The sequence below is a fragment of the Saccopteryx bilineata genome, chromosome 5 (genome assembly GCF_036850765.1).
Source record: "Saccopteryx bilineata isolate mSacBil1 chromosome 5, mSacBil1_pri_phased_curated, whole genome shotgun sequence".
In the NCBI taxonomy this organism is placed as follows: Eukaryota; Metazoa; Chordata; class Mammalia; order Chiroptera; family Emballonuridae; genus Saccopteryx; species Saccopteryx bilineata.
Window position 1 is genome coordinate 171,403,178 of NC_089494.1, and position 19,374 is coordinate 171,422,551.

General features: G+C 40.2%; 1 protein-coding gene across 1 annotated transcript in view; it reads left to right on the forward strand.

Moving 5' to 3' along the window:
- Positions 1 to 19,374, forward strand: part of COL25A1 (collagen type XXV alpha 1 chain) — a 603,455-nt gene that overhangs the window by 404,975 nt on the left and 179,106 nt on the right. The window contains exons 6-7 of the mRNA XM_066232766.1: positions 19,048 to 19,074; positions 19,219 to 19,245. Of these exons, the coding sequence (XP_066088863.1) occupies positions 19,048 to 19,074; positions 19,219 to 19,245 (54 nt within the window). The remainder of the gene's footprint in view (positions 1 to 19,047; positions 19,075 to 19,218; positions 19,246 to 19,374) is intronic.

The window sequence follows — 19,374 nt, forward strand, 5'->3', positions numbered from 1 at the left end:
TAGGGCCCCGTGGACTGGCTTAGCAGTTTCCCTTCCCATAGCTCAGCTTTCTTCTTCTTAAAGAAAAGAAATGCCTCCAACACCAGAATGTATTTCAGCTCTTGTTACTTTACCTTTCCCAAAACCAGACTTTAAAAATAGGACATCTACTCGACTACCTCCTTTCTCTTTCCTCAAATCCAATTTCCTTTCTTCTTATGATCAATCTCTTATTTAGGGGGGTTTGATGGAAATAGTAAGATTAAGATCAGGACTTTAAGATGAGGCAATAGAAGGCAAAGGAAACGTTTCTTCCCCTTGCCATTAAGAGAGGGTGAATGACCATGTGTGGAGACCAAGGGGAAGAATCGGAGGGAACCACAGTAGTGGAAGAGACAGCGGATAAGGAGCAGGGCAAGACTGGGGAGGAGGCGGTAGGTAGACAGGCCCAATGTGATGTCACCCCACACAGAGAGGAGGGTGAAGATACAGAAAAATCTGGAGTTGGAGAGCCTGGTAGTTGTCAAAGCTTACATTGAAAGCTTTTGGTTGTTTTAATCATCAGCTGAAAACGAAGGCAATTGGGCTTCTACTTTACATCGGAAGCTTGAGAATCATAGCCAGACCCAGGATTCAGGCTCTCCTTGCCTCATCTGATGGTGTTTATTCCTCCTGCGTATCTTAGACTGAAAGCAACATCCTGCCCTTACCCCTGTTGTGTTCAATTGCCCCTCACATAACCAGTATTGCACCATAAGAAACTACAAATGAAACAAAGAAGCAAACTGACCTTCAAACCAGGCTTTCTTAGGCAGCCTGGGCAAAATTATGTGAGAATGGTATTTAGGAAACATGCTGAAATAGGCGATTATAAATTAAACCCAAGGTTTAAAGATGCATGTACCTCTGCATACATTTGAATTACATTGAGGACACTAAGAGTATTGTAGGATAGTTTACACCATTAGCTGTGAAATCACAGGGGCTACTGTGGGCATTTGTAGAGCAAGTTGATACTTTCTTTCGACAAAAGGAATGTTTATGATTCCAAATCTTTCACCATGGAGTTCATTCTATTTGACCTCTTAAAAATAAGTTAAAAAATGCAAAGTCAAACAAAAAAGTTTTAGCAACCCCTGAAAATATTTAGAGACAAGGAATGATGCTAGAAAGAAGGGCCCCCTTGGTTTTGATTGGCAGGAGTGTTAACTTGGCTGTATTTAATTTGTATTGTGTTAGAAAAGAAAGCCAGAGTGAGCTTCCCTGATTCCTGCTGTTTTATAAGCCCTTAACTCCACTGAGCTACATCAGTCTTATTTTTGAGAGTCCTTTTTTAATGATTGGTTTTTCTGAATTTTCTTTGAGTGCTAGACCCCACTAATTGGTTCCTTATGGCTGCTTATGATTTAAGACTGAGCATGGGTACATGTAGTCCCTTGTCCAAGACTCAAAAGTGACACCACAAAAGAACTTATAGTTACAATCTCACCACAGAAAATGCTCAGAAAATAATAGCTATAAAAATTAGTTTTGCTATAATCGGGGCTGTTTGAGGTATTTTAGATTTCAGTTTATATGTATTTCTCTTTCTGCTTGTTCTCTTTTAATCTTCAATGCAGAATGAAAGGTGTAAAGTCTGAAGCTATAAATCTGTTTATAGCCATAATTCCCTTCCCTGGCTTAGCGAAGTTTGAGATTTTAATAAACACAGTTCTTTTGCAGCAACACTGAAGCTGGTTCCTGTACAATTCCTTATGTGTTGCTGTTTGAACACTGAGAGTTTTATTGCATTCTTTTCTTTCTGGTGTTTTGAGTCAACCAGAACTGATTGAGCACCTACTATATGCTAGGAGTGACTAGGTAGTCCTAGGGCCTAAAGTTTAGTCTTGTTTAGTCATTGAAGTAATGTGGTTAAAACTACAATGAAGTATTTTTTGGTTTTCATTGTTTTGTTTGGTAGTAGTTTCTGAGCATTGAGGTAAATTATATTGCGCCTGCATATTCTCCGTTTTCAACCACCCACCTAACACATTTCTCACCACATTGCCTTTTGATTTATAAGAAATCAATGTTTTACTTTCTTTATCTTCAGGTCCAGTAGCTAAAAAATTAGTTTTATGTTTACTGTGGTTAAACTATTAAAGTTGTTGAAAATAGTGTGTACTTAATAATTACTGTCATTGGTACATCAGGCGTTCTACAAATTGCTTCACAGATGGTGTTTTTAGTGAAACAGTAAGCATTGTTTTCCCCAGTTTACAGAAGAAGAAATTGAGGCTCAATGAGATTATCACAACCAGGATTTACATCTAGATCTGTTTGTCTCCAAAGCTTAAGCTCTTAACCACCAAGATACTTTATTTTATGTATACTAGATTTTCAGATTCTCCCAATTTATTTTTTTACTCTTAACTTTTTTCTGAAACATTTAAAAAGAAATTATATACAAGCATGCACACACACACGCATGCACACACTGATTTATACTTATGTATGGGAACATCGACATTTTCTTTTTTTGTGTGTGTGTGTATTTTTCTGAAGCTGGAAACGGGGAGAGACAGTCAGACAGACTCCCGCATGCGCCCGACCGGGATCCACCCGGCACGCCCACCAGGGGTGACGCTCTTCCCACCAGGGGGCGATGCTCTGCCCCTCCGGGGCATCGCTCTGCTGAGACCAGAGCCACTCTAGCGCCTGGGGCAGAGGCCAAGGAGCCATCCCCAGCGCCCGGGCCATCTTTGCTCCAATGGAGCCTTGGCTGCAGGAGGGGAAGAGAGAGACAGAGAGGAAGGAGTGGGGGGTGGAGAAGCAAATGGGCACCTCTCCTATGTGCCCTGGCCGGGAATCGAACCCGGGTCCCCCGCACGCCAGGCTGACGCTCTACCGCTGAGCCAACCGGCCAGGGCCAACATCGACATTTTCATATCAGCTTTTCACTTTAAAATTTTTTTTAAAGTTATTGATTCATTTGAGAGAGAGAGAGAAACATTGACCTGTTGACCCATGTATTTATGCATTTTTTGGTTGATTTTTGTCTGTGCCCTGACTGGGGATCAAACCCACAACCGTGGCACTTTGGGACAACTCTCAAACCATTGAGCTATGTGGCCAAGGCACATCAGCACATCAAGCTTTTCACAAAAAGTTTAAAATTTACATGTTACTTGCTAAAGTTATTTGCAAAGTCAAAAGTCTGTGAAACAAACAAAAGAAAATGGTGATTTGAGGGGGAAAAAATGACCCTAAAAATTACATACTTACTAGTAAAGCAGAAAACTATATATATGAATTCAAGGTTGAGATCTATACTTGGAAGAACACAAGTTCACATTTTAGTTAGGGGGGGACCCTGTGCCAGCTACATAAAACACTATTCAGAAGTAAGGTAGATTAATCCACATGCAAAAGCTAAGGTCCCTATTTTTCAAGTAAACACTAGATTTTTCCATTGTTACTACTATTTGCAATATGATTTTGTGGAGTTTCAGATACAATACCTTCTAAAAACCGTGGTATCATATTTAGATTCTTTATGAATGTATGGTTTAGTGTCTATTTCATTGGTACAATGGTCAAGTTGAGGGTTCAGTCAGGGAGCTAGCAGTTATCTCATAATCAGTAGAATCGAGGCTTCTATTCTACTTGAACAGGAAAGACTGGATATTCCATGTTTCCTTCCTCCAAGGGAGACTGAACATTGATAAAGTGACATTTGCAGGCATGCCTGAGCACACAGTCATCAAACAGCCCCTGACCACTGAGGCTGTGCTGTGCTCCTGGGGAATGGCCAGAGCAGCACCTAGGGAAATTATGGTTTTTAAAATACAGTAAGCCCATTTTCAGTTTGCAGTTTAAAAAGTAGAGGAATGGAGATATAATAAAGGTATACTTTATCCCTCAGTTTACACAGAAGGAGGATGCCCTCTGCCTGGTGGCTGCACAGTGTGGTCACCACATCATCCACGTTCCTTTATCCAAAAGGGATGATAGAAAAGGCTCTCCTTGTCTCTCAGCCATTTCTGACTTGGTCAGCCAAAGCTACCAGCAATCTGCCTGGATTGGAAATACACCCCTAAACACAGATTTAAAACTCTATATGGTTCACTTGGCCTTGGAGCTGCTGTGTTGACAGGGTTGAACCAGCTCAGGGCAGTCCTTTTCTGCAAGTGCACTAAATTGTGTAATGAGTAGAGCTTCTTAAATGATGCTGATGATCTCTCCATGGCCCCCATGTGCAATCCGTTAACTGCTGTTGTTGGTTCTAACTCGGACAGAACGTCTGAATCTACAGCTCTCTCCTTGTGTTCCCCTGTCATGATCTTAATTCAGAGCCTTACCATCTCTCTCCTGGACCAAGGTAACAGCTTCCTAAAAAGGACACTTCATGCTCTCAGAGTTCCATAAGTCACACTTGATCTTGCTGCCCCCCCCCACTTGTTAAACTGATGGCAGAATCCAACTCAGGGACTGGGGTGTTGTTAGCCAGCATTTCCAAGTCTCTCCTTGTTACTATTCCCCCATCTTCGCTCCCACACCACTCATGTTCCGATTACGCTGAACTCCTCATCTTTCTCTGACAGTGTGATGTCCTCTCACACATATGCATCACGTTCTTTCCTCAGCCTGAACTGCTTTACCTCCTCCCAGTCTCCCCTTCGCCTGGCCAGCTTTCAAGAGCCAATTCCAATATCATCTTTTTAACTCCAGCTCTCCTACCCTCTTTTCTCTCTCTACTCCCACAACACCATGCTCACTCGGCTATACGGTTATATTTACGTGTTCCTCCTCCAGACTCAGACCACATTGTCTGGCTAATAGTTGGCCATACATGCTTCGCAAATGAAACTTGCTTGTTCTCATAATTCTATAGTAATGAAAAGATTAATGAGGAAATGGTTGTTATTTTTGAAAAATAAAAATGACCTAAAAATTTTCTGGTTTAGAAATCATAACCCATTCTTGTTCCAGCAGCTCTGGCTGCCAAGGATTTCCAGGGTTTGCTTCTTTTCCATTTTTTTCTACCGCTAGCAAATTTAATTTTGTTTTTATTATTGCCATCTTTTAAAAATTATTCTCTCTTCAGCTTTAGCCAGTTCAAAAGAGGCAAAATTTACAGTTGTAGCGAATGAAAGGCTTTTATTGGGCCATCCAACCCCGTGAGTATGTCTGTCTTCTCCAGCTGTATTTCAGCCACTTTTATGTAGATTGAAATCCAGTCTCTCCCAACTTGCATTTGCTGTGCCTCTTACGCACCGTGCTTTTAGTTTGGTTTTATCATTTAATTGAAATAGATAAGGGAGCATAGAAAATTCAGTTATTTAGATAGAAATAAATTTGGGGAGACTCACATTAAAAGCTTGGTACAAATAAAAAGATTGTTAACATAAAGCCATTTGAATAAGGGATAATTTGAAGTTTACCATAGAAATTTTTTAATTCTTTGGTAGTAAATTACTAATACTCTGAAAGATATGTTCCAACTACTGACTAACAGCGCTAATAATAAAAGCTGTATTAACATTAAAATTTATGAGACAAGAGCTAGCTATTTACATCAAACTAATTTAAAAGATTATTTCAAATATTGTTATTTATTTAAATGGACATTGCAAAGGATCTGACTCCAACATGCTAGACCAAACAAGAAGAACAGGAATCCCAAAAGAAACCTTACATAAAATTTTGACTCACTCTTTACATTTTTATGATCACTAATTTTACTGTATTTACTTTCCATTGACCTCAACCATGTTTTATCAACAAAGTTCTATCTTTGAATACTTACCAATCAGTCACTGATTCTGACACCTGAACAACAAGCATGCTAGTGTGGTTGGAAGCAATGCAATGCCATCGAAAATGTTCTGTAATTCAGATATTGCATTGATTTTATATTGCTGCCAGTCCTTCAGTTAATACCAGGGATTTTTTTTCTCTTATGCCAAAAAGACAAAAATAACTTAATGACCAGCTTTAATTTTAAAAGTTAATAATCAAATAAACTTTTCCTTTATTTGTAATGTTTTGACTTACAAAAGAACCATGGCTCCCAAGTTTTGAAATACTATCTGTGTTTACTAAGGTAGCCCATGTTTTTCTTAAAATTCAACTCGTATTTTTAGTGAAGAGGGACTGATTCAGAAAGAAGAGTGAGGTTTCTGTCAGAGCAGAAGAAAAACACCTGCCGTTAATCCCAAGAGCACAAGCGGGGTCTGGAGTGTCCGGAGCAGCCCCCGCAGCTGCGAGTGGAGGTCGACCTCTGCTTCGGCTCTGTCTGGAGCTGGCAGGTGCCAGGACGCCATTCTGTCTGCTCGAAACACTCACTTCTGTAGCATGTGAATGCAAATTGTGAGTGCAAATTTTCAAGCTGTCTAAAGGGTTCTAGTTGACATATGTTACCTTGGTAATTGGTAACTGGTAATTGGATTTTAAGGGAAAGACTCATCTCTATTCCCCACTGTAAAATTATTTTAGAAAAGCTTTGATTTCAGACATCCCGTATAACCTAACAATGTGATTTTAGAGAACTGGTACAATGAGAAACTTGGCCTCTGGAATTTCACCAGTAAAGGCAAATAGGACTTTAATGAGGAGAAGCTTTGGGAAGGAAGGGGTGAAAAATAGGGAAGATTCCACAGTAACTGTAAGTGACCTTAGAGTAGCTGAATTTTCTAGGGGGGATTTTTCTTAGTGCTAATATCTACTATAAGCACTAGAGTAGCTTTTCCAGAACAGACTACTTAGCTTTTTAAATGAACTTCTCTCATGGCCCTGGCCAGTTGGCTCAGTGGTAGTGCGTTGGCCTTGCGTGCAGGAGTCCTGGGTTCGATTCCCGGCCAGGGCACACAGGAGAAGCACCCATCTGCTTCTCTACCCCTCCCCGTCTCCTTCCTCTCTGTCTCTCTCTTCCCCTCCCGCAGCCAAGGCTCCACTGGAGCAAAGTTTGCCCGGGCACTGAGGATGGCTCTGGGGCCTCTGCCTCAGGCGCTAGAATGGCTCTGATTGAGGCAGAGCAACGCCCCAAGATGGGCAGAGCATCGGCCTCTGGTGGGCATGCTGGGTGGATCCCGGTCAGGTGCATGCAGGAGTCTGTCTGACTGCCTCCCTGTTTCCAGCTTCGAAAAAATACAAAAAAAAAAAGAACTCTCAAAATATTCTCCATCAGTACTTAGAACATTGCCAGCCTCTCTATAGGTAGTCAACAAATGTAAACAAAGATCAAACTAGAGCTGAATAACATGCTACTTTAATCCATTGTATTTCTTAACCTTGATGGCAGGTGTCCTCTCACTCTTTTCTTTGGGATGCCTTTAGTCCCACCAAGAATAAAATTCTACTTATGGAGTATTTGTGACTATTTTGTGTGTTTCATTTCACCAAATAAATTCCTTAAATTTAATACTACAGAGGTAGGCACACAGATTGTACTAATTAGTCACTACTTGATTCACTGAAAACATTAATAAAAATATTAAAAATTCACTGAAAATATTTAAAAAATAATTTTCCTAGCTTCTCCTTTTTATTGGCAAAATTATTTTCTGGGTTAGAGATAGAAGGGTTTTGCCTAGTTGATTCCATTATCTTAAGCCCCCGTTGTCCCTCCCTGCTACTCTAAAATTCCTCTTTCTCTCATTTTGAACTTGAGATCTTAGGCTCCATGTTCCTGACCCTGTGGGAAGTGCAGTTGCGAGCATTTCAGAAAGCACCTGCTGAAGGCAGGCACATGGTCATCATTCTTTCTGAGAATCTAGTGCTAGGACTGTGTTCCAACAGTCAGCATCCCAAACCACTGCATTTAAAATCCCACAGATTAGCTTCAACTCATTTACAAAAGACCTGCCTTTGATAATGTTTTTATTTTTTTTTTAATTTTTGACATCTATAAAAGTATTAATATAATACTTCCCTCTTTGAATTGGGAGAAGGTTAAATGCTGTAACAGGTTCTTTGGTGATGGTAAAATATAAGACATGATGTTATTATTAATTTCATGATAACCTCACAGCTATGACAAGAAGTGCCCCAACTGAGAATGGGAATTTGGTACAGTTCCTCCATCACTAATACTTAACAGGAGATATTTTAGTAGGCAGAACAGTCTGCCTGCCCACCTGAAGTGACAAGAGTCCCCACTGGGACCTAGGGAGGGTACTTTGCTAGAACTTGGCTTTACTTTCCATCTAGACTTCTTATCTCCCAACCCCACTGAAGGTGAAGGTGAAGGTGAAGGTGGAAGTCAGAGACTGAAGGTGACCCTGAAATGTTCCAATTCCTCACAGAGGCTGAGCCCAGAAACATGACTTTATTTTTAAGAGCTGGGTGAAAAGTATTGATGCTTCTAGAATGAGGATTTCCTGCTAGTATTTTTATTCAAAGGTAAAGAAAATCTCAGTGTGTCTCAAGAATAGATAGCTGTCCTACAATACAGAAATTCCTAAAAAAGGTCTACATACATGGTCATCTAATTTATGCCAAAGGTTACATTGTGCTACAGTGGGAAAAAGCTGTATTTTCAATAAATGATTTCAATAAATCCAGATATAAATATGAAAGATAAAATAATAAAGCTTTTAGTTTTTAGAATAAACATGGATGAACCTCTTTATGATCTTGGAATAGACAAAGATTTCTTAATGAGAACACAAAAAGAGATAACTATGAATAGAAAAAGTGTTCAATTGAGTTTTATTAAAATTAACTTCTGTTCATCAAAAACATCTTTAAGAGAATAAAAACACAATGTATCTATACAAACTAAGAAAATAACTTTGCACTCTATCTCTCTCTACATGTAATATATAGTATTACAGTATCGTAGAACTCTAACAAATCAGTAGGATAACTCAATAGAAAAAGGGCAAAAGATATGAACACTTTCTGGAAAAGGAAGAAACTGGCCAATACATACATTAAGAGAAGTTCAACTTAATTCATCACTAGAGAAATGCAAATTAGAATGCAATGTGAAATTACTACACCTCCCACCAGAATGTCTAAAGTGAAAAGGATAGAAAATACCTAGTATTGGTGATGAGAGTGTAAATTGTTAGACTCACATTGGAAAATTATTTGGCACTACCTACTAAAATTAAACATATATATTATCTATAACTTAACAGTTCCACTCCTAGATATATACTGAAAATAAGTGTATAGAGTACCACTTGCTAAGATGTCATCCCACACACAAGAAAGAAATGCCTACAATTTTTAACCAAAAGACATTTGCTTCAGTGTGTTTATGACAGCACTATTTGTAATAGGACCTGTAAACTCCTGGAAAAAAAATGGGCATCAACGGTAGGATGAGTAAATAAATTATGGTTTATTCACACAGTGGAATATTATAAAGCAGGAGGAAGTGATCTACAGCTACAAACAAAATTATGAATGGATTTCATGCATATTGAGCAAAAGAGGCCAGACACATAATATATGATTCAATTTCTATAAAGTACATAAACCCGATTCTGCAGGAGTCAGAAACGGTGATTACTGCTGGTGGAGAAGAGTGACAAGGCAATGCTGCAATAGGTGCTTCTAGTGGCGGCTTCAAATAATTTTTTTTTAATAAATTTTTATTTTAATGGGGTGACATCAATAAATCAGGGTACATACATTCAAAGAAAACATTTCCAGGTTATCTTTTCATTTAGTTCTGTTGCATACCCATCACCCGAAGAGAGATCGTCCTCCGCCACCCTCCATCCAGTTCTCTCTGTACCCCTCCCCCTCCCCCTCTCCCTCCTTCCCTCCCCCCACCCCCCCGCAACCACCACACTCCTGTCCATGCCTCTTAGTCTCGCTTCTATGTCCCACCAATGTATGGAATCCTGCAGTTCCTGTTTTTTTCTGATTCGCCCATTTCACCCCACACTATGCTACCAAGACTCCACCATTCCGCTGCAAGTGATCCTATGTCATCATTTCTCGTAGCTGAATAGTATACCATGGTGTATATGTGCCCTGTCTTCTTCATCCAGTCCTCTGTTTTTTTTTACAGTGATTAAAAGCCTTTAAGCAAACTCTTGGCCAATACAGCAAGAATCCCTAAAAGGGTAGTGTCCTTAACATGTTCACCAAGTCCAAATTGGCCCCATCACCATGCCAAATCCCTGAAAAATGCAACCCAACCACAGTTCAGTCTGTTAGGAGCTGTCACAGGGAGCAGGAGTCCAGGAAAGTTCCCCACAGGAAAAGTCCACATGGCACTGGAATTGTTGTCACCATTCTATACTTTGCAGCTCATGTCCAAGTCCCAATGACCGCTGCTTCTAGCTGGTAATGATTCAGGTAGACTGGAAAAAGCCATTTGCAGCATGCGTGGATATGGAGCTTCTGTTCTCCTCTGCCTGGAGAGTTGAGACCAGGTTGCTTTTCCCTGGAGCTCTGTGACTGTGGCCTGGTAAAGAGAACCTTGGGATACACTAAGCTGGGTGGCAAAGGTAAATTCATAATACAAGTTGGCAAAAGGAGGAAAGAGAGCTCTAAATTAGGAGTAAGTCCCAGCCTGAAATATGAGTGGGGCATTGAGGTAGGAGGGATAAAGGAAACACTATATATTAAGCAAAGCAGCAGAAAATAGGACTATCAACACCCACAACAGAGATCTTTGAGGGAAGAATAAAAAACCTGACTATTCAGGCAAAACATAGTTAAGTGGCCCTTGTGCGAATGAGATCAGTTTACCTGCTTCTTGGAAGAAATACCCTAGGCTCGTCCACAGTGTCGTAGATGGGGCCCACGGCCCTGGGCACCTTCAGCCTTCAGTGGTAAACCTCAGCTTTCTGGGCAAGGTTAGGTCATAGGTGGCTGGAGCAGGGCTGGAAGAGACTGAACCCTCCCTTAGAGGAGCGAGGGGGAAGCCCACCTTCCAGTGTCCCTGTTTCCTCACAGCAGAGGCATGTAAGCCTGGCAGACTTTAGCTCAATGACCTTCCTTTCCACTATTGAAGCAGGACCCAGATGGCATCCTATGAGACCCCTTTGGGGCGTTGGAGCCTTTAAGGGTGTATCCTAAAAGCTGGTAGTTCCCCTGATCTCTATTGGGCTTTCTCTGCCTCTAGGTATCTTAATAGCCATTCTCAGAAGATCTCGCTGAGGGGTTTGAGGATCCCCATCCGCCTATATAAATCTTTTCCATATATCTGGAGCTATTTGGAAAAAGACAGAACAGTGTTATTAACTAGATCTAATAAAGAAGGTAGTAGTTTTGCAGGCGAAAAAGGTTTGGTGTTTCCTGTTCATCAGCATTCAAAAGAAATGTAAAAAAAAATTTTTTTTTAAGTAAAAAGCATGATATGGTAGACCCGTCGGAGTCATTGGCCTGGTGTGCAGGATTCCTGGGTTCGATTCCTGGCCAGAGCACACAGGAGAAGCGCCCATCTACCTCTCCACCCCTCCCCCTCTCCTTCCTCTTCGTCTCTCCCTCCTGCCTGCAGCCAAGGCTCCACCAGAGCAAAGCCACCCTGGGCACTAAGGATGGCCCCATGTCCTCTGCCCCAGTCGCTAGAATGGCTCCGGTTGTAACAGAGCAACACCCCAGATGGGCATAGCATACCCCCCTGGTAGGCATGACAGGTGGATCCCAGTCAGGCACATGCAAGAGTCTGTCTGACTGCCTCCCCATCCCCATCCTCAGAAAAATACAAAAAATAAATAAATAAAAGAAAAAATACTAAAAAAAAGGGGGGGGGGGCATTCCCTTGTGCTAAAGCTCCAGGGAGCATGGAGTGAGCTTGAGTATGTCCTATGAAACATGGAGCTCTATGTTGACATATAAGTCTTTGAAGAAGGAGGAACTGCTGAAATAGTTTATCAGCATTTGTCCCTAAGACAGCAGTCTTTATAGGGAGAACACGATACATAAATATTTGCTGTCTGTCTATAGATTAAGAGGGGAATATGGCAAATGCTGAAAAGCCATGATCTTTGTGCCCCTCCCCTCCCCCAACCCCCTCCCTCTCCTCCCCCCACCCTGTAACCCCAACACTGTTGTTCATGTCTCTGAGTCTCATCTTTATGTCCCACCTATGTATGGAAACATATAGTTCTTAGTTTTTTCTGATTTACTTCTTTCACTCAGTATAATGTTATCAAGGCCCATCCATGTTGTTGTAAAAGATCCTATGTCATCATTTCTTATGGCTGAGTAGTATTCCATAGTATATATATATCAAAGCTTTTTAATCCATTCGTCCTCTGATGGACCCTTGGGCTGTTTCCAAATCTTTGCTATCGTGAACAATGCTGCCATAAACATAGGGGTGCATTTCTTCTTTTCAAACAGTGTTTTGAACTTTCTCCTAGACCTATGGTGTTCTTGGGGTATATTCCTAACAGTGGTATAACTGGGTCAAAAGGCAGTTCGATTTTTAATTTCTTGAGGAATCTCCGTACTGTTTTCCACAGTGGCTGCACCAGTCTGCATTCCCACCAGCAGTGCAGGAGGGTTCCCTTTTCTCCACATCCTCGCCAGCACTTATTTTGTGTTGTTTTATTGATGAGCGCCATTCTGACTGGTGTGAGGTGATATCTCATTGTGGTTTTAATTTGCATTTCTCGAATCATTAGTGACTTTGAACATTTTTTCATATGCCTGTTGGCCATCTGTGTGTCCTCATTGGAGAAGTGTCTATTCATTTCTTTTGCCCATTTTTGGATTGGATTGTTTGTCTTCCTGGTATTAAGTTTTACAAGTTCTTTATAAATTTTGGTTATTAACCCCTTATCAGACGCTATGTCAAATATATTCTCCCATTGTGTAGTTTGTCTTTTTATTCTGTTCTTATTGTCTTTAGCTGTGCAGAAGCTTTTTAGTTTGATAAAGTCCCATTTGTTGATCCTGTCTTTTATTTCACTTGCCTGTGGAGACAAATCAGCAAATATATTGCTGCGAGAGATGTCAGAGAGCTTACTGCCTATGTTTTCTTCTAAGATGCTTATGGTTTCACGGCTTACATTCAAGTCTTTTATCCATTTTGAGTTTATTTTTGTGAGTGGTGTAAGTTGGTGGTCTAGTTTCATTTTTTTGCAGGTAGCTGTCCATTTTCCCAACACCATTTGTTGAAGAGGCTGTCTTTACTCCATTGTATTGTCTTACCTTCTTTGTCAAATATCAGTTGTCCATAGAGCTGTGGGTTTATTTCTGAGTTCTCTGTTGTGTTCCATTGATCTATGTTCCTGTTCTTATGCCAGTACCAGGCTGTTTTGAGTACAATGGCCTTATAATATAACTTGATATCTGGAAGTGTGATACCTCCCACATTTTTCTTCCTTTTCAGGATTGCTGAGGCTATTCGTGTTCTTTTTTTGGTTCCATATAAATTTTTGGAATATGTGTTCTATGTCTTTGAAGTAAGTCATTGGTATTTTAATCGGTATTGCATTGAATTTATAAATTGCTTTGGGTAATATAGACATTTTAATGATGTTTATTCTTCCTAACCATGAGCACGGTATATGCCTCCACTTATTCGTATCTTCCTTGATTTCTTTTATCAATGTTTTATCATTTTCAGAGTACAAGTCTTTAATCTCCTTGGTTAGATTTATTCCTAGGTACTTTATTTTTTTGGTTGCAATGGTAAAGGGGATTGATTCCCTGATTTCTCTTTCTGACAGTTCATTATTAGTGTATAAAAATGCCTCTGATTTCTGAGTATTGATTTTATATCCTGCCACCTTGCCAAATTCATTTATCAGGTCTAGTAGTTTTTTGACTGAGACTTTAGGGTTTTCTGTATACAATATCATGTCATCTGCAAATAATGATAGTTTTACTTCTTCTTTTCCAATTTGGATGCCTTTTATATCTTTTTCTTGTCTGATTGCTGTGGCTAGGACTTCCAGAACTATGTTGAATAAGAGTGGTGAAAGGGGTCACCCCTGCCTTGTTCCTGATCTTAAGGGGATTGCTTAATTTTTGCCCATTGAGTATGATGTTGGCTGTGGGTTTGTCATAGATGGCCTTTATCATGTTGAGGTATGTTCCCTGTATTCCCACTTTGCTGAGAGTTTTGATCATGAATGGGTGCTGGACTTTATCAAATGCTTTTTCTGCATCTATTGAAATTATCATGTGGTTTTTCTCCTTTCTTTTGTTTATGTGATGAATCACATTGATTGATTTGCGAATATTGTACCAGCCTTGCCTCCCAAGAATAAATCCTACTTGATCATGGTGTATGATTTTTTTCCATATATTGCTGGATCCGGTTTGCTAATATTTTGTTAGGATTTTTGCATCTAAGTTCATCAGGGATATTGGCCTATAATTTTCTTTTTTTGTGTTGTCTTTGCCTGGTTTTGGAATCAGAATTATGGTTTTGGAATCAGAATTATGCTCGCCTCATAAAAGGAGTTTGGAAGTCTTCCTTCCTCTTGAATTTTTTGAAATAGCTTGAGAAGGATAGGAGTTAGTTCTTCTTTGAATATTTGATAGAATTCACTTGTGAAGCCATCAGGCCCAGGACTTTTCTTTTTTGGGAGTTTTTTGATAGCTGTTTCAATCTCATTTGTTGTAATTGGTCTGTTTAGGTTTTCTGATTCTTCCAGATTGATTTTTGGAAGATTATATGATTCAAGGAATTTGTCCATTTCATCTAGGTTGTCTAGTTTTTTGGCATACAGTTCTTAATAGTATTTTCTTACAATATTTTGTATTTCTGTTGTGTCAGTTGTTATTTCTCCACTCTTGTTTCTAATTTTACTTATTTGAGTCCTCTCTCTTTTTTTCTTGGTGAGTCTTGTTAAAGGTTCATCGATCTTGTTTACGTTTTCAAAGAACCAGCTCCTAGTTTCATTGATCCTCTGTATTGTTTCTTTAGCCTCTATGTCGTTTATTTCTGCTCTGATCTTTATTATTTCCTTCCTTCTACTAGCTCTGGGCTTTCCTTGCTGTTCTTTTTCTAGTTCTTTTAGATGCAGGGTTAAGTTGTTTATTTGAGCTTTTTCTAGCTTCTTGAGGTATGCCTGTAGTGCTATAAACTTCCCTCTCAGGACTGCTTTTGCTGTGTCCCATAAATTTTGAGTTGATGTATGCTCATTATCGTTTGTTTCTAGGAATTTTTTAATTTCTTCTTTGATCTCAATGTTCATCCATTCATTGTTTAATAACGTGCTATTTAGTTTCCAAGTGTTTGAATGTTTTTCAATTTTTCTATTGTGGTTGATTTCTAGTTTAATGCCATTGTGATCAGAGAAAGTGCTCGATATGATTTCAATCTTCTTAAATTTGTTGAGAACATTTTTGTGCCCTAACATGTGGTCTATGCTAGAGAATGTACCATGAGTGCTTGAAAAGAATGTATATTCTGCTGTTTTAGGGTGAAAGGTTCTGAAGATATCTATTAAATTGAGTTGATCTAATATGTCCTTTTAGTCTGCTGTTTCTTTGTTAATTTTCTTTCTTGAGGATCTATCTAATGATGTTAATGGGGTATTGAAATCCCCTACTATTATAGTATTACTGTTGATCTCGCCCTTTAAGTCTATCAAAGTCTGCTTTATATATTTAGGTGCTCCTATATTAGGTTCGTAGATATTTATAATGGCTATATCTTCCTTGTGGATTGCTCCCTTTATCATTATGTAGTGACCTTCTTTATCTCTAACTATGGTTTTTGTTTTAAAGTCCATTTTGTCTGATATAAGTATTGCTACCCCAGCCTTTTTTTCATTTCCATTTGCGTGAAATATTTTTTTCCATCCTTTTATCTTCAGTCTGTGTGCATCTTTTGATTTAAGGTGTGTCTCTTGTAGACAGCATATGTATGGGTCCTGTTTTCTTATCCACGCAGCTACCCTATGTCTCTTGATCGGATCATTTAATCCATTAACATTTAAGGTTATTACTGATATGTAATTGTTTATTGCCATTTTTTTCTTTAAAACTGTTTTTCTCTTTTGCTATAGTCTTTTTTTCCTTTGATCTGTTTACAACAGGTCCCTTAGCATTTCTTGCAGCCTTGGTTTGGTTGCAGTGAAATCCCTGAGTTTTTTTTTGTCTGTAAAGCTTTTTATTTCTCCTTCAATTTTAAATGATAGCCTTGCTGGATAAAGTAGTCTTGGTTGTAGGTTCTTGTTCTGCATTACTTTGAATATTTCTTGCCATTCCCTTCTGGCCTCAAGTGTTTCTGTTGAGAAGTCAGAAGTCATCCTTATGGGGGCTCTTTTGTAGGTGATAGTCTTTTTTTCTCTAGCAGCTTTTAATATTTTCTCTTTATCATTTAGCTTTGGTAATTTAATTATGATGTGTCTTGGTGTTGGTTTCTTTGGGTTTCTCCTTAATGGAGTTCTCTGTGCTTCCTGAACATGTGAAATGTTTTCCTGCCTTAATTGGGGGAAGTTTTCCGCTATAATACGTTTGAACAAAGTCTTTTTCCCTTGTTCTTTCTCTTCTTCTTCAGGAACCCCTATGATGCGGATGTTATTTCTATTCATGTTGTCACAGAGCTCTCTTAGAGTTTCCTCAGACTTTTTGAGTCTCTTTTCTTTTTTCTGCTCTTCTTCCATGCCTTTATTTATTGTGTCCTCTAAATCACTGATTCGATTCTCTGCTTCATCCATCCTGCTTTTAATTCCTTCCATTGTATTCTTTATTTCAGATATTGTATTTGTCATTTCTGTCTGATTCTTTTTTATTATTTCAATGTCATTTTTTATATTTGTTATCTCTTTATTTAGGTTTTCGTAATGGCCATCTATGGTTGTTCTAATATCTTTGAGCATCCTAACAATCATTATTTTAAACTCTGCATCTGGTAATTTGGTTATATCTGATTCACTTAGGTCCTTTTCTGAAGATTTCTCTTGGTTTATTTGTGTTGTATTTCTCTGCCTTCACATTTTCTCTTCACGGGATTGGCTGTGATCATGTGCTTGGGTGCACAAGGGTTGGTGGCCTTGGCCTTTGCCCCGCCCCTGTGTGTGACGTTATGCTCAGTCCTGAGGGCACTGGCGAGCACCATTGTTCAGCTGCGGGTCTCAGCCTGTTTCCAAGCTTTCGCCCTGCCTTTGCAGGATGATCCCACTCAAGGAACAGCTGCTAGCCTTGGCTCTACCGCCGGGCAGGGCTGCGTGCCCAAGCTCAGCTCCATAGCGGAACTCCACCTCTTCTGGGCTTTTGGCTCCACCCCCGCGGGAGGAGCCGGCTACCAAGTCAGACCACAAGCCTGGGTTGCACGGGCGGGGCAGGGCTGTGCTCCTCTGCCCTTGCTCCAGGGCTGGTTTCTACCCTTTCTGGGGTTCCCGCCCTTCTCCCAGAGGCTGGATTACAGGCTTCTGGCAGCTGAGCTTGACCGCTTTTGCACGCCCCCTTTTCCCCAGCCGGGCAAGATTGAGCTCACACCTGAGCCCAGTGATGGCCAGCCGGCTTCCGCCCCTGCCAGCAGAACCGCACTTTTGTCTCCCGCTGCCGCCAGCTCTCCGGTGCACCCTCAGCCGCGTGGGTGGGGGCGTTGCAGCTCGGACCCTAAGACTCACTACTGTAGACCCGAAAGCTCCCTCCTTCTATGTGACTCTGCTCTGAATGCTGCGGGGGAGCTTGTTTGGCTGCTCTCCTGCTTCCCTTTGCTGATATTGCTGTTTCCGGGGGAAATATTCACTTCAGCTTCGGGGAGTGACTCATCCCAGGGGTTAGGGTGGCTATCTCCCAAAATGTTTCTCCCTATGCCTCCTGGATTGCACTCTCTTCCTGTTACTGTGGTTCTCTCCTCTCTCCCCCCGTCCCCAGGAGCCCCAGGTGATTGTTTTTGAGAGAGATGTTCTGCACAGTCCCTTTAAGAAGGATCCTGGGTCTGAGAAATCAGACTCTCTCACAAACAGTATCCTGACTTGTTTCCAGCTAAATACTATCCTTATGCCTCTTCTGGGGTCTGGGGCTGCAGGCTGGGTCTTTGTTCCTGGGGCTCAGGACCCTTTCCCCTCTGCTAAACTCACTTCCCGCCATGCGAGTCTCTCCCTGCTGCCGTTCACTCCGAGGAGCTGGGCAGCCCTCTCCGCGTTTCTGCGTTTCCGCTTTTCCTACCAGTCTCTGTGTGGCTTCTTCAGCGTTCCTTGGTTGAAGAGTCCTTTTAGTTTAGTCCAAAGTTGGTTTTTCCAGATGATAGTTCATAAAATTAGTTTGTAATCCACTTTGGTTCTGGGAGGTAGATGCTGGTACGTCCGCCTACTCCAGCGCCATCTTGTCTCTCCGGCATTCAAATAATTTAACAACCGGTTCTCTGCCCTAACGACTTAAATATACTTATTTAAGTATAAAAAAAAATGATATGCCAAAAGGTAGTTTATTATATCATGCATTTAATACTTAAATAAGAACAATAAAAGAGGTACACAAAACTGGATTATGTTATGAGAAAGTGTTTTAAAATATAATGAAAAAATATTAAATAATACCTGACAAAAAACAATAAAACTTTTATTTAAGATATTTCCATATTGCTTCATGATTGGCATCCTCACTTGCAGTTTTTTTCACCTATGGACAGAATGAACGTTACTACTGGCACTTAGAATACGCTGTTGCGCAGATGAACATTAAAAAAGAGTGAGGAATGTAAATTTGTGATTTCCACATTGAGCAGCTGCCCAGGCGCCCACCTCAGAGAGAACCCTGATTACAGGTGCCATTTTAACAACCAGTTCGCTGAACTCAACAAAACATTAGGTATCGGTTCTGTCAAACCAGTGCAAACTGGCTGAATCCTACCACTGGGTGCTTCTGTGTTTCTTTAGCTAGTTCAACTTGCATTGGTGTGTCAGTTTGTGAAAATTTATTCAGCATATAATATACTCACGATGTGCTTTTCTGTGGGTGCTTGCGTGTTTATGTATATTTATAGACATATCATTATACCATGTATATAATTTTCATTATTCTAACCATATTATAATTATACCTTATATCCCAAAATTTCTTGAAAAACCTCATTGACAGCTGTAGCTCTGTGCCCTTTTCATGAATCTTTCAATGAAGCCTAGCTCATCCTCATCTCTCAAGCTATAATTTTTAAAATTTGTTTTTAAACTAAAGTTCTTTTTCTCTTTTTCTTTTCTTCAGGGCCCTCCTGGTCCAAAAGGTGATAAGGTAAGATAATGAATAGCAGAAACAAATTAAGTTAGTGGAATTTCCTATTGACATGACCTATACTATGTTTTATTTTGATCTTTTTAATGAACATCACTTACAGACTTAATGCTAACACTCTCATCTCATCTGTCTACTGTACAGGGAGAACAAGGGGACCAGGGCCCTCGGGTAAGTTGTGCTCTTCCAATCCCGAGCAGAAAATTCATTCCCAGCTCCAAACTTACTGAATGAAAGTAGCCCTGGCTTCATAACTGCCTCTGTGTTGCATGGTTTAGTAACGGCTGGCAAAAATACTGT